At 40.5% G+C, this 21,780-nt stretch overlaps 2 protein-coding genes across 2 annotated transcripts in view; one reads left to right on the top strand and one right to left on the bottom strand.

Moving 5' to 3' along the window:
* The window catches only part of LOC114463209 (low-density lipoprotein receptor-related protein 1-like), a 153,196-nt gene that overhangs the window by 93,217 nt on the left and 38,199 nt on the right, over window positions 1-21,780 (top strand). The window contains 19 exon segments of the mRNA XM_028446583.1: window positions 68-313; window positions 2,015-2,212; window positions 3,878-4,082; window positions 4,186-4,350; window positions 4,432-4,676; window positions 4,795-4,926; window positions 8,132-8,359; window positions 9,659-9,833; window positions 12,074-12,168; window positions 12,868-13,017; window positions 13,083-13,223; window positions 13,397-13,522; window positions 13,649-13,780; window positions 15,165-15,299; window positions 15,405-15,534; window positions 15,596-15,722; window positions 15,802-15,953; window positions 16,875-16,999; window positions 18,409-18,783. Coding sequence (XP_028302384.1) covers window positions 68-313; window positions 2,015-2,212; window positions 3,878-4,082; window positions 4,186-4,350; window positions 4,432-4,676; window positions 4,795-4,926; window positions 8,132-8,359; window positions 9,659-9,833; window positions 12,074-12,168; window positions 12,868-13,017; window positions 13,083-13,223; window positions 13,397-13,522; window positions 13,649-13,780; window positions 15,165-15,299; window positions 15,405-15,534; window positions 15,596-15,722; window positions 15,802-15,953; window positions 16,875-16,999; window positions 18,409-18,783 — 3,282 coding nt within the window.
* LOC114463199 (delta-type opioid receptor-like) lies at window positions 19,664-21,738 on the bottom strand. Its single transcript, XM_028446566.1, has 2 exons — window positions 21,491-21,738; window positions 19,664-21,412 (listed from the first exon to the last, which is right to left on the bottom strand). Exon 2 carries the CDS (start codon window positions 21,087-21,089, stop codon window positions 20,070-20,072), a length of 1,020 nt encoding a protein of 339 aa, XP_028302367.1. The 5' UTR covers window positions 21,090-21,412; window positions 21,491-21,738; the 3' UTR covers window positions 19,664-20,069.

Below are 21,780 nucleotides of genomic sequence, written 5' to 3'. Positions count from 1 at the left end.
GAAACAGCACTCAGCCACAGGGATGGAGAGCAGGGTTTGATTTCTCCCTCTGTCTTTCTTTTCACAGATCTGTGCTCTCTGGACAATGGCGACTGTAGCCATAACTGCACAGTGGCCCCTGGGGAGGGAGTAATCTGCTCCTGTCCCCTGGGAATGGAGTTGGGGTCTGACAACAAGACATGCCAGATTCAAAGCTTCTGTGCCAAACACCTAAAGTGCAGTCAACGCTGTGAGCAGGACAAATTCAGTGTGAAATGCTCGTGTTATGAAGGCTGGGAACTGGAGCCAGATATGGAAAACTGCAAGAGCACCGGTAAGCAAGCAGAGGAGGATGGTGTAGGTCAGTGGTTGGAAACCTTTAACAGCAAATTACTTAATATCATTATATTGTTGATGTTATGAATAACACACAAAGCCCAGTGGTTTTCAAGAGGAGGTGTATCAGCTATACATATATATATATATATATATATATATATATATATATATATATATATATATATATATATGTGTAATCCCATCATCTCTTCTCCCCCTCGATAACTCAACAATCAACAACTGAACCATAAGCTATATAGTAACAAAGACATGTTTATTATACATGTCAATAAAACCATTTTCCAGAATGTGATCAACTCATCTCAGAAAGTGGAATTAAGAAACCCTTTCTTTGAAAAACAGGTAAAGGGACTTGATTTACAGGATTTAACGCTTTATCCCCACACTAGAGTAGTCAGACACATAGACAGGTATAAACTGGGATCGAACCCCCAACCTCTCGATTGAAGACAACTCCTCTACCAAACGAGCCACAATTTTTTACAAAGGGAAAAAAGACAGGGGAAAAAAATGCAGATTGAAAAATACTTCCATACTCTGGGTATAACCTTTTCAACTCAAGTGAATACAAAATATTAAATAAAGAAAATTTTTCCTATTTAAAATGCACAAATTGTCATTCTACAAATGGCAAAAACTGACAAATCATGCCAGTGTTAAATTAAAACATCTTCCCCTTCTCCCTTTCCTTTAAAGTGTTTGATGCCACTTGTACCATCAATGATACATCCTTTTAATATTGCGATAACAGTTTCACAATATATCGTCTCATCCTTAGTTTCTATTGATGAAATGGATCAAATTCAGAAAAAATGTATTGTCATAAAGGAAGATTTTATTCTTGATATGTTTTTAGCTAATTCTACCTTTATGTAGGATATATTAATGGTTGTATTATACCTCACATTAACGCTGGATTGGATCAGTGATTTCACAAAAAAGATAAGATAAGATAATTGTTTATTGATCTCACAATGGAGAAATTTACTTGTTACATTTGCCATTCAGTAAGATCACTACTAGGCACACAGTGTTTTTATCGTAAATTATTATTATTTCTGAACATCAGAGTATTAGCCAAATTTAAGCAGAAACCTGTAGTCAGATGTTTACATTGCACAAGCGGCAGTTTGGAGTACGGAGCACCAAGATGGAGGCCGGTGACCTGAACTGCATACATTACACTTGTTTACCATCGTGCTATTCAATAGATCAGTGTGATTGACTCTGTGTGGAGTGAATGTCTGGCATTGTGTATGAAAGGCTCATGTAAGCTCAGATAACATGTTCAAAGCTGTTTGAATGATGAGATACATTTTTTTTTTTTTCTTATTTGGTGTGTTTACATTTTGCTTGTGGAGTATATTCTGTATGTGACCATGATTTTAAACACTAGACACACTTCAATTGACCAACAAAGTCAGATCATGAGGAGGAAAATTATTGCTTTAAATAACATTGCAATCACTGCAACTATGACATATTTTGCATAAAGTAATCGAAAGGGAATACTGTAAAGTACTGGAACTACCATTTATATTCACATCAAAAATGTCATCATGAATTTAAAAAGTAAAACAATATTCTTGCAGCATTTTCTCAGTAAGAAAGTAGAATAACTACACAGTGTGGTGTGCAGCACGGGTTCTTCATTTGTCTTTTTTTTTGCCTACAGATCCTTTCAAACCTTTTATCATCTTCTCAAATCGCCATGAGATCCGCCGCATCGATCTGAACAAAGGAGAGTTCAGTGTGTTGGTGCCTGGTCTGAGAAACACCATCGCCCTGGATTTCCATCTCAGCCAGAGCTCCCTGTATTGGACTGATGTGGTCGAGGATAAGATATATCGCGGGAAGCTTTCTGAGAATGGAGGTAACAGCGCTTAATTCACACTATAAAATAAGCAATAAAATGATTTGTGTTGATATCGTATCAGATTATATTGGTATTGACCATTACACAGGAATCCAGTATCGGTATTGTATTGAAAGTTAAGAAGTTGGATCGGGACACCCCTACTGTAAACAGGCCTCCTTGTGCACTGATAGGGTTTATACTGACGTGTTTAAATAACTCCCTCGGCAGAGTGTTAGTGGCACTTTTCCTACCAAATACTGTATTTACATGGTTTCTTTTGTAGAAATAAAAGCGTTATAAAACATATAATGTCAAAAATGGTCACAGGGACTTTAAAGAGTAACTAAACCCCTGCTTTCTCCTGGCCTGCCACTAGGAGGGAAATTTAAAAAAAAATGCCTTGATTATGGGCGGGGCTCCAGGAGCAGTTAAGACACGGCCAGTATTATAAAATCTCCAATGAACAATCTATGCTATGTTAACTATAGCCACTCATTACTCAGTATACCTCTCTATTCACTGTTCTCTCAATCCAACCTACTCACCACAGATAGAGTAGTAGAGCCTGCAGGTGCTAGTTTTTATGAAAGGGGTGGGGCTAACAGTGCTTGTTTGTGACGCAAGATGGTCCCAAAACGTCACATGATCTTATTCTCAGCCAATAGCAAAAATCAATTGTATTAGCCGCGTTTCAACCCATAGAGGGCAGTCACTCTGACATTTTACAACAAACGATGCCAAAGTGAAATATTTTGACTAAAATGTTGAGACTTGGAGCGGGATCATTAATATCTATTTTTGTTTCAATCACATCTTTATACCAAGATCCATTTTGTATTCAGCAGAAAAAAAGGAGTTTGGGGTTTAGTTACTCTTTAAATAATTATCAATAAGGATGCTGTAGGTACTTTTGTGCCATATTTGTTGGTTCACATGTTTTTACTGTTAGGTTAGTAGCGTAAGATCAGTTGATGCCCCCCCCTCTAAGACAGTAGTCTATTAGTTAGAGGTTGCATTAATGCACTGTAATGTCCAGAGGTTTGATAGCCTTTGGGTAGAAGCTGTGTCCTCATGACCCTGAGCCTGTAGAGGGGGGTAGGGTGTCACAGAGACTACGTGCACATGTGTGGAGTCCGTGTTTTAGTCAGGCAGAGAGAATGCGATCCAGAGAGTGGCACTGGTGATATAGGATGCGGTCTGGTCTTGGTGATCCCACTTCTGTAAAGTGTGGCTGGAGAATCACACGTTTCATCCTTTTTAAGGTGCACTGATGGATGTCGGTGCACAGGCTGCTTTCCTCAGGGCATTGGGAAAAAGGACGGAAAAGAGATAAAACTGTGTTTTAGCTTTGCAGGAGTGGCATTCCAGCCTGTAAAAGCCCATTGTACACCCCTACTCTATTATAATATCTATTTGTAATTCATTGATATCTTTCTTTTGCACTGAGATGTGTTTCTTCTCTCTCTTTGTCTCTGAAACAGCATAAAACTTTCCCGAAAGTAATTACAGCTTGTATTTCTCTGAACATAAATAGTTTGATTAGATCTTCTTGATACCCATTCAAGGCAGTATAGATTCTGAACTGTTGTCATCAGCCTAGACTTTGAAATACACCTAATCACCAACTTTTTGGATGGATGAAGATGTGTGACCACCTTTCTGGTGCGTTTGTTCCTGTAGCGTTAACCAGCTTTGATGTGGTAATCCAGTACGGGTTGGCTACACCTGAGGGGCTCGCCGTCGATTGGATCGCAGGAAACATTTACTGGGTCGAAAGCAACCTCGATCAGATTGAGGTTGCCAAGTTGGACGGCACCATGAGGACCACGCTGCTCGCTGGGGAGGTGGAGCACCCTCGAGCCATCGCTCTTGACCCACGAGATGGGTAAGAGCTGCCTTCTTAATTAGCAAAATATGTCACACGCTTGGACAGCATTTTACATCACATACCTGTGCTGTTGTGAACATTCCCTAAAATCATGTCACAGGATCCTCTTCTGGACAGACTGGGATGCCAGTTTGCCGAGGATTGAAGCTGCGTCTATGAGTGGCGAAGGCAGGAAAACTATTCACAAAGAAACTGGTAACGGAGGCTGGCCCAATGGACTCACCGTGGATTACCTGGAGCGCCGCATCCTCTGGATTGATGCTAGGTGCAATAATGGGAAAACATGTGAACTTAAAATAAAACGTTAAAATCTAACACAAAACCTATACTGCTCCTGTATTTGCAGGTCTGATGCTATTTATTCAGCCAAGTACGATGGTTCGGGACTCATCGAGGTCCTGAGGGGTCACGAATATCTGTCGCACCCGTTTGCCGTCACCATGTACGGTGGGGAGGTTTACTGGACAGACTGGAGGACCAATACACTGGCAAAGGCGAATAAGTGGACCGGGAGCAACGTGACAGTAGTGCAGAGAACCAACACGCAACCTTTTGACCTGCAAGTGTACCACCCATCGAGACAACCACAAGGTATGAAGTCAAATGCTGACAACACTGCTAGTGAATAACACATTTTATTAGTCATTAACTGACATCATGTGTAGGCTAGTCAGTAAACCTGTTCACTTCCCTATCTCCTTCTTCCCAGCTCCTAACCCATGTGCTGCTCAGGACGGGAAGGAGCCCTGCTCTCATCTCTGCCTCATCAACTACAATCAGACCTTCTCCTGTGCTTGTCCTCACCTCATGAAGCTCAGCCCTGACAGACGCACCTGCTACGGTACGCATGAACACATGCAGAGGATAGTAAGTTAGCATTAGCTTAGTAGTTAGCCCGTAAACTAGTGTATGAAACAGGGAACAACGATCCAGATTACTGAAACACATCTTTTTTTTTTTTCAAACTTTATTTATTGTTTTTACATATTAACAGTATTTTCAATGAGAAATGTCCGTACAGAATATAATTTCTCTTTTCTTTTTTTTTTAACAAAACAAAAACAAGATAAACGCATATATACAGACAATTAAACTCAGCCATAGCCCTCCTCTGGCACTGAAACACATCATAAACACTGTCCACCAATTGAAAACACTTAGACATTGCTTTAGAATGGTTAACAAGCCATTTCTAGAAGGTATGACTGCATCGCAGGAATACGTTCCGGGACTTCCGGTTTCAACAGAAAATGACATGCATTAAAAAGTTAGGCTGGAAAACTCAAACAATATTTTTTCTCACCACTTGATATCACTATGGTGATACTTGGGCCGAAATTCGTCACACTCAAAGTACTCAGCATTTTCTTGAATTAACCTTGTAACAGCAAAATGCAATCTAGTAAATTAATACATTTTTATTCTCCTTAAGGTTCTCTTTTTATTACGAGGATTGAAAATACAAACTGAAATCAGAGGGCACTCAAGAAATTCACCTTTATTATGCATTATAACAATCTGTCCTTGGAAAAATTTCACATAAACCTTCTTAAAATCATTAAAACAATGAGGAGCATCTCCTTGTAGAAATTAAAACTCAAGACTTGCAGAACATAATCATTAAATATACACTTCAATAAATAACTGTGAAAGTTTGCATCATATGGCCCCATGCTGACTGACCTTTATTCTGTCTGTGGAGACGGGAGGTGGTGAGGTGTAGGCCAGATGATGGAAACTGTGGGGGGTCAGCTCAGGGGGACGTCTTCAATCATCATGTACTTAAAGAAGTGATGGAGAGAAATAATAGGCAGAAGGTCTCACACACACACACACGCACACACACACACACACACACACACACACACACACACACACACACACACACTGTACTCATGGTTACGGTAATTTCACATCAAAGAAACTCACTTATCTGCACGCACTGAGTACGTGCAAAGTATGGTACTGTATATTCACTGCTCAAACATAAACATAACATGAAGGCTTGGTAATGTCAAATGTAAAGTCTAATCTAATAAAACATTTAGCCCAAATCCCAAACAAACACAGTTTAAACTAACAGACTCTATACTCTGTTCTAAAAACCTTCCCAGTTATTACAATCATCCATTTACACATAAATTAATGTACACATACAGTAGTAAAGACTAGCTACAGAAAAACTGACAGACTTTAAGTCATCTAGGAATTGAACTTATCTTACCTTAACTTACTATTGGCTATGTTTATTTTCCCGTGGCTCCTTCAAATCCCACTCTGATCTTCCATGGAGGTTTTATCATCCAGGAGAGGGTCTTCCTGCTGACATATTTTAAAGGTCCCATGTCATGCTATTTTTCACCCATCTCCATTTGTTCTAAAAACCCCAAAAACATAATAATTGAGGTTTATCTTCCCAAATTCGTCTGTTTTCCAGAGTTTTAGCCTCTGAAAAGTCACTTCCTGAGCAACTCTACACAAACGGGCTGATTTACGGCCAACTTCTGCATATTCATGAATGGAAGTGTCTATCGACGGGACACTGACTTCCTCCTCCCCGCACGGTGATGTAGGGCCAGAGGACGGCCCGCCCTCCTCCCACCCACTCCGTAGTCGAGCTCATGCTGCTTTATAAACACGAGACAGAGCGTATGGGCGGGGCGTTCGCCGGTACATACATACTGTACATAGCACTGCGCGAAGGAGGCTGAAATGCTCACCGTCGTGGGCGTGTTTGTTTACATGTCAAGCACGGCAGAGAGCTTCCTGGCTGGCTTCTCCAGCTCAGTGTCACGTCATATTTGTCATCAAAGTGGGAACGCGTCATCAAATTGGAGCGAGGTGTTTGGGCTCACCCTGCATTAAGAAAGGAGCAAATCACCCTCTAAATAACAATTGAGGGAATCAATGAAAAAACACTTTGGACATATGTAGGAAGCACAAATATCACTTTTATGATGTTTAATGCACAGATAAGTCTATTTAGCTTAACATTGGCCCTTTAGTTAGTCTTTGTGATGATTTTGTGAAAACAAAATGCCATCTGAAATGATTCCGTCACACGTGAGTAAACTTACCATAATTAAATGTATTGCCTATAAACATCAGCTCCTTGGTTTTCGGAAACAGGTGGAATTTTTCCAATACAGGAAATATTAGCAGAATTACAGTCAATTAAATTAGTGTGTTCTCCGCGATAAGTCCCTGGTAAATCCTGACATTTGCTTCGACCGGACATGACATGAAAAGTGGACATGTCTGGGTAAAACTGCACGTATGGTCACCCTATGTAACACCATGAACAAAGTAAATTCAGTAAAACTTGAGGCAGAGCAGCACTTATTGATTTTTAATATCAGTGGTAAATCCAATACCGATTTTGACCGATATTACAGTTTATGGGAAATATCAGCTGATAATATTGGGGGGCATGTGACATTGCCCATCTCTACTTATGTGTAAATGTGTATTTATTGTGTTAGTGTGTGTTTGTGTTGACTGAATGGAGAGGAATCCATATGTGTGTTATTCTAAGGCCCTACAGCTGTGTCAGCCTTGGAGCGTACTGAAGTGTCTGCACACCTTTTTTTATTCAGTGTGACTTTAGTATTCAGGGCAGCCTTTCCCATTATCTCTGGTGTAATGGGATACAAGGCTCCATTCTGTCTGCAGCACGCCCCGGCCCACCACCATCCACCGTAGTCTGGCCTGGCAGATACAGGCCGACACCAGTCATTATTCTCCCCCTCTTTCCCTGTCTATTATTTAAGCTGCTCACAGTTAAATGGCAGTTGACTGTTAGACGGTGTGGTTGGAATATATCTGCTCTGATTGAATTTGCTCCTGCTCTCATGGCTCTGCTATTGAGTCAGCCAGACAGACACAATTATTATAGACAGTGATGCAGTGGGGCTGCTTATTTGTTCAAAAGCCAGAAACAACACGCAGCTTCAGTGAGGTACAAAATGTCTGTTCACGTGTTGACTATTGTTGAATAGCGCTATTATATTTCATGCTGAACATCCAATGTCGTGTCTCCGCTGCAGAGTCCCGTCAGTTCCTGCTGTACGCTCGTCAGATAGAGATCCGAGGGGTGGACATCGACAACCCGTACTACAACTACATCATCTCCTTCACCGTGCCGGACATTGATAATGTGACCGTTGTGGACTACGATGCGTTGGAGCATCGGATCTATTGGTCAGACGTCCGTACTCAGACAATCAAGAGAGCATTTATCAATGGCACGGGGGTTGAGACTGTGGTATCCGCCGGTAAGGACGAGGTCGCACTGTAGACCAGGTGGCTTCAATGTCTTTCCTGGAGGGCTGCAGTCCTGCATGTTTTATGTGTTTCTCACACTTAAATCAATGTGTTGGTTTTTGCATTCATTTTAGTAGCGTAATCAATGTCCCCATTTATTGTGGCGGGATGCTTGCACCAGGGTCGGGGTCAAGTATTGCGTAATTGATAATTAATTACAATTAGAAGATAATTGTATTGTTAAAAATCTGTTGCTGTTGTAACCATGAGTGAATTATAATTGAGTTCAGAAAATGTATTTAATAATTGTAATTGGCATTGAAATTCTATGAAAGCTGTCAATTACAATTTAATTAAACAGAAATCTGTGGAACCGTGTTACAGTTCTATGGCTATATGTAATTAACAATTATTAAAATATGTTTAAAAAAACTTTTCCCACATGATGATTTTACCATTTCTAATAATATTAACATCATTTCTAAAAATATTTTCATGGATAAGGGAGCCTAACAAGATAACCATGAGAAAAATTGGATAATTCATAATATTTTTAGTGTATTTTACAGCTGATTTAAGACACCGGTCAAAACCAGGTTTGGGGTCAATTATGATTGTAATTGCATAATTAATAATTAATTAAAATTATGGCATAATTATAATTGTAATTGTAGTTTTAAAAATGTGTTGCTGTCGCTGTCGTAATTGTAATTAAATTGTAATTGAGTTTAGGTAATTGACTTTGTAATTGTAATTATGCTTAACTTTTATTAGGTTATTTTTTAGTAATTAAGAGTGTAATTGTAATTGACTTTTTGAGGATAAAAAACAATTTTATTTTAATTGTAATTGAAAAAAGTGCTGGTCACTGTAATCATAATTGAATTGTAATTTAACATGGGTAATTGAAAATGTAATTGTAACTAAAAAATGTAATTGATCTCAATCCTGGTCAAAACCGACCTGTTTGTCATAAGATATGCTAACAGAAAGCTAACGTACGAGGAATATTATGTTTTATGGGCATATTTATTGAAGGCACAGTAATTGTGATTAACTGTAATTGAACTTTAGTAATTGAGAACGTAATTGTAATTGACTTTCAGGGGGAAAATAATAATTGTAATCGGAAAAAATGCTGGTCACTCAAATCATAATTGAGTTGTAATTGAACATGGATAATTGAAATTGTAATTGTAACTAAAAAATGGAATTGACCCCCACCATGGCTTGCACTGCACATACTGTACGTAAACACCATTTTATGCCCAATGCGTACTTTACCTTCTGTTTTTTTTGTCTCTGCTCAGACCTCCCTAACACTCATGGGCTGGCAGTGGACTGGGTGTCCAGGAACCTTTTCTGGACCAGCTACGATGCAAATAAGAGGCAGATAAATGTGGCCCGACTGGACGGCTCCTTCAAAAACGCTGTCATCCAGGGCTTGGACAAACCACACTGTCTCGTGCTGCATCCAATTTTGGGGTAAAGACACAGACACACATGCAAGCACCAAACCACACGTGAGTTTTTTGTCCCTTTTCTTCCCTCGAGTTCTTTCTCCTCCTCCGACTTTTTTTTTCTGAGCACGTTCCGCGTATTTATTACTTATTTACAGACAATGTCTGCTTCTGTCTGTCACTATTTCTGTCTCACATCGCTTCTCACTCATTGTTTATCTTGTACTTTGCTGTACTTTTTTGCAAATGGTCTTTTTCTGTCTTTCCCACTAAGATGTCTTCCTACAGTATGCGCCAAGCCAAAGCTAGCCTCCGTCACCTAGAAACAGTAATTTAACTTAATATACACTCAGTTTGTTCTGCTGCAGTGTGTCTGTGTTGTATGTGTGTCCGTTGTGGCCTTTTGTGATGGATAAAAGAAGAGTTATTTCTTGAGAAATGTCTCTGTGCTTTGTGCTGTTTTTGTGTACTCCTTATTTTACTTAAGCCAAGGAATGTTTTTGATTGGAGCTTTGTTGGCAGGAGGGAAAATGAGAAGCAGATGCGCGATCCATACTTTGGGGCTGTCTCTTGTTTCTGACACATAAACACTCTGAGGGACACCCTGTGCTAATGTTTAGTGCATTAAAAGGACAATGTGGGAGTTTAAATGCCTCTGAGTCAACCAGCGAGGGGCGTGGTGGAGGTTTGATTCAAACAGGAAGTGGAAAATGAAACATCGACTGTGTTTACTCTAAACTGTGTGGAATCTCTTCAGCAGAGGTGTTCAAGTGTGGTCCTGGAGAGCTCCTGTTCTGCATGTTTTATCTAATCTAGTAATGATGGTGTCATCATGTAGAAAGCCTGATAACAAGATAACCTTTACAACCAGCTGTGCTGGACCAGGGGAGCGTCTAACTGGGGGTTTCCACTGGTTACGTCTCTGCTGTGCTACGGCACTGATCTGGTTTTGCCCAGCTGTCCGCCGTCTGGTAATCCCCACCGGTTGCGTTTTGAGTGCACTTGGATGTCTGTGACGGAACGAGACAGAGGAGTTCTCAAGATATTTATATACTCGAGTACAAGAAGGTTGGACGCTCTGGATTTGTCAAAGCCACAGTTTTTATCAACAGCCAACAGAGAAGAGATAAAACTGGACCGTTAAAACATGAACTAAATCAAAGTTGCTGCAGTTTACAGTGTAGTTACAGTGTGAGAGGAAACAATATCGTGAATGTGATTTTGTTTTTACACATTATGAGGTTTTGGTGATGTAGTTACTTGAAATATAATCTGAAGTGTTTTATCTTGAAAAGTAACCGGATACTTTATTGCGGAATACGTGCTTAATTTCCTGTTCAGCATCATTTGCTCTGTGCTGATTGATGAGTCGTGCTCCGGCCAGAAATAGAAGCCCTGCGTATATCTGGAGGAGGGCACCGGACTGTCGGAGCTGGGAAGGAGCAGACACACAGCGCAGCAGACCCGGTGGAAATTAACACATAGACTAAAGTGGAAACCTATCAGCTCTGGTGACGCGGCGGAGACGTAACAAAGCGGAGCCGCATCGAGTGGAAATTGGGGGGCAAAACATGCAGGACAGAGGCCCCCTAGCACCATATTTGTGCACCTTTGATCACTGAAAGGAAGCATGAGGATGAAGTTCTGCAGTCTATCACCTCCGTTGGCGTTATAAAAAACTAAACTACCATCCATATAAAAATCAAGCTCAAATATTAAGCTGGTTATTTACACGTACAAAAGCTATACATGTAGCTCTATCATTGTTAGTCTGCAGTAAGATGGTAACGAGGGTCAAATCTATTCTCCTGTGCATTTCTAAGGCTGTTAATTTGTTGCTATGCTGCACACCCATGCTCCTTCTTTACTAACAGCTACTTATGGTCTTACATGATCTCTTATCTCTAGAAAAGTCTAGTTTCAACTTTACAACTATCTCACTCAGACAATGATTTGCTAAACAATGAATTAAAACCACTCCCCAAGACTGATAATTTATTTGTTAATTTGCCACTCTCTCTCTCAAGTACCCCCTGTGGTGTCATCGCATACTACCCATTTGAGAAACACTGGTTAAATGATATCCATCCATCAATATTCTTAGTTACACCTAATGTGAATGAAGATATGAGATAACTGTGAGCCTTTATTGCCGGTGTTTACCTACAATAAGTCCCTAGTTGTAGTAATTAGATTGCAGTAAGTAAGTGTTTGTGTGAAGCCCTGTATGTGCACTCCTATGCTAACCAGCGACTCTTCCAACAGGAAGCTGTATTGGACGGATGGGGATAACATCAGTATCGCCAACACCGACGGCAGTAACCGCAGTGTCCTGTTCACAAACCAGAAAGGCCCAGTTGGTGAGGAGGATTGTTTCATTTGGTTTATTATCCCCCGCCGCAAAGTGTGGAAGTGGGATATATGTTTGAGCTCCGTCCATCCGACCGTCCTAGTTAAAGGGGACAGCTTTTCTCAGAAACTGTTTAAGATAGGATAACCAAATTTGGTGTGTGGCTTCAGGGTATCAATACCTTGATGGAGTTCGAAAATGAGAAGCGCATTATTATTTTTTCCCGTGTTATTGCCCTTGTTCTGTTTTTTGGACTCTGTTCAAGGCATCTTCAAAGGGGACAACTTTTCTCTGAAACCGTTTACGATATGATAACCAAATTTGCTGTGTGGCTTCATGGTATCAATGCCTTGTTGGAGTTCCAAAGTGAGAAGTGCGCAAATATTTTTTTTGGAGTTATTGCCCTTGTACCGTTTTTTTTTTTTACTCTGTTCGAGGTATCTTCAAAGGGGACAGTTTTTCTTTGAAACAGCTAAGATAGTTAGTCATTTTATATTCTAATGTGATAATATTTTCTTAAGTATACATCTAAGTTCTTAGATTTGGGACATTTAGGAAAAGGTTGTGAGTTATAATGGCAACCAATCTGGTGGGGGATGTTGATGACTGTCTTCTTGTTTATTTTACTTAAGAGTGACTGGTTGAATACATAACAGACAGCACGCCCTTGTGGTTGGGTGGGTAATTACACATCAGCTCTGTTTTTCAGGGCTGTCCATTGACTTTGATACTGAGCAGCTTTACTGGATCAGCTCTGGAAACAGCACTATCAATCGATGTAAGCTGGATGGCTCTGGACTGGAGGTGCTTGAGGGGGCTAAGGGCAAGCTGTCCAAGGCTACAGCCCTCGCCATCATGGGTAAGTCTGCAGATAAAGGCTCCACTGAGATGGGGTTTAAATTCTAACCATGTTGTTTAATTTAGGAAACAAGTTGTGGTGGGCTGACCAAGGAACTGACCAAATAGGGATTTGTGACAAGGCTGATGGTGGAAACTGGAAAGTAATGAGGAACAGCACGTCCCCTTTGATGCACATGAAAATATACAATGAAACCGTACAGAAAGGTACACGTCCGTGCTTCTGTTGTTTACAGTATGTTTTTGGCAAATAGGTGAATTAATGAAAAAATATTATAAATGGTTGTGCAGTCTACCACTGATCCGTTGAGGGAACAACATCTTTGTGTATCTGAAGCATTTATTTTTGTGGATTTGTTCCCATGTTGCTCCGTTTCCAGGCACCAATCTTTGTAGTAATAACAACGGAGACTGTTCCCAGCTGTGTCTCCCCACCTCCCCGACCAGCAGAGCCTGCATGTGCACGGCAGGGTACAGCCTGCGCAGAGGCCAGCAGTCCTGTGAAGGTATGACAGTGTTGGCACTTGTCTTACATAATAGAAATAATATTTATGTACTGTATGTATCGCAATACATTTTTCTAAATAAATGTGGCCCTGTCGATTAGAAGTGAGACGTGTTTGATGTTCTAGGTGTCGGTTCTTTCCTGCTGTACTCTGTTCACGAGGGCATCCGTGGTATTCCGTTGGACCCCTCCGACAAGTCTGATGCTCTGGTGCCTGTGTCGGGTACTTCCCTCGCTGTTGGCATTGATTTTCATGCAGGTAAGTTTGGCATTTCAGTGTCGGCCATGGGTAGAATGAGACAAAGAGCAGATGAGGGATGAGTAGGCAAAACAATAGTGTGGGGAAGGTAATTGGTGGGATGGTTTTCACCTGTCACAGCACACAGAGATCAACACACGTGCTTATACTGGTTTGTGCCGGCCATAATGGGCAAGCTACCTCCTTTAGATGTCTTTTTACCTTGTGGTTTTGTCATCAGTGTCTAAAGATCCCTGTAGCTTTTGCATTTGGTTTCTCTGGCTGAATTCAAAGCCATATTGACAAATCATAACAGAAGAATCCAAATGCTGTTCATATAATTGATTTAAAATAATAATAATAATAATAATAATAATAATAATAATAATAATAATAAATATAATGTCCCAATTGTATGCCTCTTTTCCAGGTCTCAAAGGCCCTCCTGGTAATATAAAGATTGATTTAATGGATGAATAGATGTGTAAATTATAGATAATGAATAGGAAAATTAATCTATGAATAAAGGAAAAAATAAAATTGTTAAACTAATTAACTAAACCAGAGCAGTCAGAGCGCACAAATCTCAAGCACCTATCATCTAGCACCAAATATCGTCTTTGCCAGATATTGGCAGTTATCTGGATCAGTGATCCTGATCATGGTAGCACAATCATTCACACTTAACGATTTGTAGAAAATGTACATCCCCATTAATAACGATACAGTAAGTCCAATTTTATGGGCACCATTATTCTTTTGCAAACTCACAATAAAGTGTGCAATTCGGACCCGATCTGGTTGAAACTCTGTTGGGTAATTTAGGAACCAACACAAAATAACTGAGTCAAATCAATTCAAACCACACCCACCTTCGTACGACGTTTGGATTCAGAAGGTTTGGGATATTTGTCAAATGGAGCAAATAACATATTCCTTGAGGATTCAAAAAGGAATATTTGCAAAACATTGGAACCCTGTGCTGCCTTTACTAATACAATGAGCTTGGAATTCCTACTTGCAACTGGACATTTTATTAATAACCTGTATTATTGCTTCACAACATATCTCTCCTGTTGTTTGCTTTTATTATATTCATATACTTTGAAAACACGTGAAATGTATGTACATTAATCCTTTTTGTGTTTGTACAAAGCAAATGGGATTTTTTTGATTTTTCAAACTGATTCAGAATCAGTATAGTGATCTGAATCCCCTCCAAAATGTAATGGAATCTTCTATGGCGTGAGGTTGCTTTGGTTAACGTTTTGTCAAAATAGTAGTAGTAGTATTGACTTAATCCTGCTAGCAGATAAATAAACGCCTGTGAAAATAATAACTCTGTGGCCAAAGTAATAACTACTACCGTAGGTCTTAAACCTATTCATATTTTCTGTTTTCACAGACAATGACACCATCTACTGGGTTGACATGGGCCTGAGCACCATTAACAGGGTGAAGAGAGATCAGACCTGGAGAGAGGATGTGATAACCAATGGTATTGGCAGGGTGGAGGGCATCTCAGTGGACTGGATAGCTGGTATAATGATTTTATTTCATATATTTTTACTGTTGGAATTACACAGATAGAAATACAGCCCACTATTGCTCAAGATGCATAATTCTACCCCTTTGTGGTCCTCAGGGAACATCTACTGGACCGACCAAGGCTTTGATGTGATTGAGGTGGCCAGGCTGAACGGCTCGTTCCGTTATGTAGTCATCTCCCAGGGGCTGGACAAACCTCGTGCCATCACTGTCCATCCAGTCAAAGGGTAAGCAACGTAAGTTTCAGCTTGTATCACTATCATTGATATCCTGTGACTGTGTGAGCAGCTACCTGTTCTGGACTGAGTGGGGCCAGTATCCACGAATCGAACGCTCTCGTCTGGATGGCACACAGAGGGCCGTCTTGGTCAACAACAGCATTAGCTGGCCCAATGGCATATCTGTGGATTATGAGGTATTCCATTGCTTACCTCATAATAACGACCTGCGCAGTCGACAGCGGTATCCTCACAGCGGTTTTTGCGTGTTTGTAGGATGGACTTCTTTACTGGTGTGACGCCAGGACGGACAAAATTGAGCGCATTAACCTGGAGACTGGAGAGAACAGGGAAGTTGTCCTGGCTAGCAACAACATGGATATGTTCTCTGTGTCTGTGTTTGAGGGCTACATCTACTGGAGTGACAGGTCAGACATCTGCTCTACTCTGAGTTATTGCTTTAGAGTTAAATTCCAACAGTTGTAGTAATCTGCATACACTGTGTAGTAATGATAAATAGATAGAGAGACAGACAGGCTTTATTCAAGGCTCGTAGTCCATATTATAAACAAATAATATCTACTATGACTACTTTTTACTCAAATATCATGTAAAATGACAAAAAATGTGGTTAATCTTTCATTCTCAAATCAGGTGATATCATAAGTATCATAAGTACCCCTCCATAACTCCACATGCTGTTTCATTTGTGTATGAGTGGGCTCTGCTAAACTCCTACCTGTGTCTCATATTGGTTCACAAAGGGCTAGTCCACAAACTCAAAATAATAAGTATAAAAAGGGGTTTTGTGTTAAAGCTTTTTAGCTTACAGCTATCTCTCTATTTTATCTGTCATCTAAAGGCACAAACGTAACACTTGAAATTACATCCTATTGGCTTTTTTTCATAAAGATCAATGAGCACCAGGGTCGTGTATTGTTATCTCATGAAAAAAATGTGCATTGAGTCAAATTTAACCAGAAATGTTGCGTAATATCAACTTTAAAAGATTGGGTGCATATATTGTAACTGATTAGATATTAACCATTGATACATAGCTTTTTACCAGGGTTTACCAGGCATACAATTTATGAATCTTAAAATAAGGCCTAAATTGTCATTAAAATGACAATGTTTCAAAAGTCTTAAATTTTCACACATAAGTATGATTTTATGATTGTAATTAGTCTCACATTTAAAAATAAATAGTAAGGTATAATTTACCGTAACATTGCGCAATCACGACAGCGGGACCAACTACCCCCCCCCCCCCCAATTGTGTTTACTGTGAAGTTGGTCTTAGATTTAATTTGTGCAGAAAATGAATTTTAATTTTTGATGCCATTCAGGACACATGCCAACGGTTCCATTAAAAGAGGCAGTAAAGACAACGCTACAGACTCTTTGTCTCTGAGGACTGGTATAGGTGTGCAGCTCAAAGACATCAAGGTCTTCAACAGGGCCCGGCAGCAAGGTAAGCAATACACTTCAATATGGACGTACAGAAGTTAAAGCTTAGTCATTCATTGCATGCCAGATACTGTAATGCAGTGGTTCCCAAACAGTGAGGCAAGCCCGGATGTGCCGTGGGATTTAGTGACAACCATACTGTTGCGGCGATTTGCCTGAGTGATCCGAGCGCGTAATGCTGGGTGCATGTGCCGCTCCAAGCACATGCCGGCGCGCGCTCTTGCTGCTCGGTGTGTGCGCATGACTCCTCAACAGGTGAGCGCAATCACACTGATGAGAAAGTCACCCTTTAAACAGCCTTTGGCTGTGCACAACAGAGCTGAGAACACTAGGAACATGCACTGCATAATACGCAAAAAGGACTGAAACCAAAGGGCTACTGGTGAGCTCATAATGACTGGACTGTTAAATGTGAACTCATCATTGTATAATTCATTTGATGAGTTAATTAAGTTGTTTATATGAGAAGAGGAAAATAGCTTAAAATTTGCTTAAAACCTTGTTTATGTATTTAAGGGCTAAAATAAGTTAGAATTTAAAATATTGCAAGAGTCTCTTTAATAAAATTCAGGGTGAAAATGTTTAATTTATTTATGAAAATACTATAATATAGAAGTATTTCAGTTGAGAAATTGTTCACATAAAATTGAAATTGTAATATTATAATTGATATAAACATAAGCAAAAAGGTTTCAGGTTATAAAAGTTTTACAGATTACTTGCCTGCATTGATTTAATGACAAAAAAAAAGGTTTAAAATAAACTTTTGCCAAATTAAATGTTCTGACCTGAAATTGTGTTTATTTGTACTTACCTTGTTTGATGAATAATTATGAACTTATTTGCGTTGTGTTTTGTGTTCAAAGGTTTTTCACCTTTCTTGTTACTGGAAAGAATAAAAGTAAGGACGAGTGAAATCCTGAGTCTGGTCAAGTCCTTCTTTTTTCAAGTGTGGGAAACCATGACGTTATAAAGATACATACATTATTATTGTAATATACAACTACACAAAAATAATTCAATTTTACTTTACTACTTTGTATGCGCTCATTTCATCATAAAAAGGCAAACTTTATACCTGAAAAACAATTCTTTAAAAAAAAAAAAACTTAAAAAAAAAAAAGATAAAACGCAAGATTTTGCTGTTACCGTGGTTGCGCAGGCAGGAAATTATAAGACTGTGACAAAGGCTGTAGATGGAGCGCTTTCTTTTACGGTCGCCCGTGGCTCGTGATATTGTACATGATATGAGTGATAACGTGTTGTAAAGGCTATTTTGCACAATAAGTGTGTCTTCACATTTTTACGTGTCCTTTGGTGTACCTTGGGCACAAAATGTTTGGGAACCACTGCTGTAATGTAATGTAAAAGGTTAGGAAAAGAACAATATTTATGATTCACAACTGTCCACAGGAACAAACGTGTGCAAAGACAACAATGGCGGTTGTCAGCAGCTTTGTCTTTACCGTGGCAACGGACAGCGAACGTGCGCCTGTGCCCATGGCATGCTGGCAGAGGACGGCTGCAGCTGCCGGGACTACGATGGCTATCTCCTCTATTCAGAGCGAACCATACTGAAGAGCGTCCACCTGTCCGACGAAAACAACCTAAACGCACCGATCAAGCCGTTCGAGGACCCCGAACACATGAAGAATGTCATCGCACTCACCTTTGATTACAGAGGGGGAGGAGGGAAAGGAGCCAACCGCATCTTCTTCAGTGATATTCACTATGGTAACATCCAGCAGATCAGCGACGACGGATCAGACCGCAAGACTGTAGTAGAGAGTGAGTCTTTCCCTGACTTTTATTTATTTAATTCACTTGGTTTTGTTTCTCTGCCACATGTGTCACATGACCTCCTCACAGCTTGCTTTCCCAGTGATTTATTGGACTTCCTGTGGTGGACGTGGGTCTAACTACTCCCACACATCCTAACAAAAGCAGGCCAGCTTTGAAGTTGTAGCTAAAAGAGAAAAAGAAGGGAAACCTTTTAATCTACAACAGGGATATTGACTGACATTAGACCAAACTACAGACACACTGGCTCTTATCTATGCACAAAGAAACAGAATGACTGCGTTAATGTTTGACCAGCTTCATTTGTCTTTAATCTGTTTTTACAAAGGAATGCATGATTCATGATGTTCTGTCTCGCTGTGTTTGTAGAGCAGAAACTCCCACGTACGTACGACTAATCCTCGCTTGTCTTCTTCACCATCTAATAGTCGTTGTTGTGATTGGGGATTTGTCAGGGGGAATGCTCATTGGGGTACAGCCAGGGTTGGGATCAATTATAATTATAATTGTAATTGGGAAATTGTTGATTAGTCACAATTAAGGTGTAATTATTATTGTAATCATAATTGAAAATTATCTTACCGTTGAATTGTAAATGTGTTCAGATAATTGACTTTGTACTTGTAATTGGCATAAAACTGGGGAACCATGTTATAATTTTTTTGGCTTACACACATCTAGTTAACAATTATTATTCAATTTTGTATTATATATATATATTATATTATGTTTCATATCAAGTTTTCCTACTACCTGTGAGTGAATCTTCACACCCATACAGGTGGTATGGGTTAGCAGAGTTAGGGGTTAGAGTTAGCATATAATAGAATTTATTTAAAGTAATCCATCTCTTCTCCCTATTTGGGCTTTTATAAAAGACTTTATAATCAAATCGAATGCACTAAAACTTGAATGTAAAGGTGCTAAAACTATAACATACAAACACAAAAGCACATACAATCGTCACACCAGGCCTATAAATGATGAGGGCACACACAGCACACCAAAATACATAGTAGATGAGATCATTAGTAAAGCATTTTGGTCTCATATGGGCTGTTTTTGAGCGCTATATATACAAAAGTTAGCAAAATTGTAATTTTACTAATTTTAGTTATTGAGAGCATAATTTTAATTGACTTTCAAGGGGAAAATAATCAGTGTAATTTAATTGTAAATTGAAAAAATGACTGTTCTCGTAATTAAATTGTAATTGAATTTGGATAATTGAAAACGTAATTGTAACTGAAAAATGTAATTGACCCCAACCCTGGTTACAGCTCAGTTTTGTTCATGGAGTTTTTCCCTTTCTTCTTAAACAGGTTTAGTAGATCTTCTCTGAACTTTTCAGACATCAGTACATAGAGGATGGGGTTCACCACAGTGGAGGAAACGGCCATTAGGCGTGCAAACACGCTGAACCAACCATAGCGGGGGGACGTGCCAGTGGCCCCCGACCTTTTGTCTGCAAGTAGGGCCAACGTCAGGCCGTATGACGGCAGCCAGCACACGGTAAAAGCAAGCACCAGCATGGCAGACGTCTGAGTCACTTTGCTCTGGTAGCGCTCCACCTGGGGGGCCCTCCCCACATGTTGACCTCTCCAAATAAATATATAGATGCAGCTGTACGCTACTGCGATTGTCACCAGTGGCAGTAAGAACGCCACGAGGAAGTGACACAACCCATAGATGAGCTGGTCACGGGGACTCAGGAAGGCAAAGCAGGAGATGCCATCAGGAATTTGGCGAGGAATTCCCACAGAGCGAAAAAACAGTTGAGGAGCGGCGAGGCAGCATGCTGGGACCCAGATCCCAGCGGCGGCGGCCGACACTCGCCGTCGGGTCAGGAGGCTGTAGGCCTTGGCCGGCTTCACCACCGTCAGGTAGCGAGACACGGCCAGCGTGGCCAGAGTGAAGACACTGGCTGTAGAACAAGCTGAGCCTAAAAAGCTCACCAAGCGACACATAACGTCCCCAAAGGGCCAATGCTGCATCGCTATGGCGACCGTGTGGAAAGGAAGAATGGTGAGTAGAAGCATATCTGCAGCGCTCAGAGCCAGCAGGAGGATATCCGTCCCTGTGCCTGTCACTGAGCTCTGAGGAGACTGTCCAACATGTCCTGCTCCTCTCCTCCTTCGTCCACACAAGATCACCACCACCACCATGTGCCCAGTAGCTCCCAGCAGCAGAAACATTGCGTCCAACACTGGTACAAGGATCTGCTCTACATTCTTCAGCTCAGTGCTGTCATTCCTGACGATGTCCTCCAAATCAGAAGAGTTGAACAGCAGCATCCTGCTCTCAGTGGGCTGCTGTAAAACCAGTTACCTTTCGTTGGGTCAATATGCATAAGCTGGTAATAAAACTGCTGATAGTGTATGTGGGAATGAATGCATGCACATACATAGAGTCAATCGCTGTCCTTTTGGAATTACATCACTTCCAGGCTTTTTAACATGAGCCGTTGTACTTCCTGAATAATGTCCTTAAAGAGGCATTGGCTGTAATTAGGAGCCATATGATCCAAGACCTTTCAGGTAGAGTAATCAGACTCTTTCTCTGAAGTGAATACACTCCTGATTCCTTTGTGGTTTCCTTCTTAGTCTGTGGGCTTTTCCTGAGGACAAATGAACACTGGATGGTAAAAGTCGGTCCGTGTTTCCCCGTCACTTTAAAGCAGATGGTGGTCACTCACCAAACTATCCCATCAGCGAGTGTATCGGTCCGCTATATGGAGTCGTCAAAGCTTCAGGACAGAGCTAGCATAGACAGGAGGCTTTAACAGTAGCAGTGGTAGAGGAGAAATACAACACGGGTGAACTCTGGACTGATTGAGATAGAGCAGACAGAGATGAGGGAGGGCCAAACACGCAAGCCCCCTCCTCCTTTCATGCTCTCATGTGTGTTTTCTGAATTTTGTAAAAGTATCTCTTTAGTATCTACCTTTTTCCATCACTCTACACGTACACATAAAGAGTCACACAC

The sequence above is a fragment of the Gouania willdenowi genome, chromosome 5 (assembly GCF_900634775.1).
Source record: "Gouania willdenowi chromosome 5, fGouWil2.1, whole genome shotgun sequence".
NCBI lineage: Eukaryota > Metazoa > Chordata > Actinopteri > Blenniiformes > Gobiesocidae > Gouania > Gouania willdenowi.
Note: the sequence above shows the minus strand (reverse complement) of the source record. Positions and strands in the feature narration are given on the sequence as shown.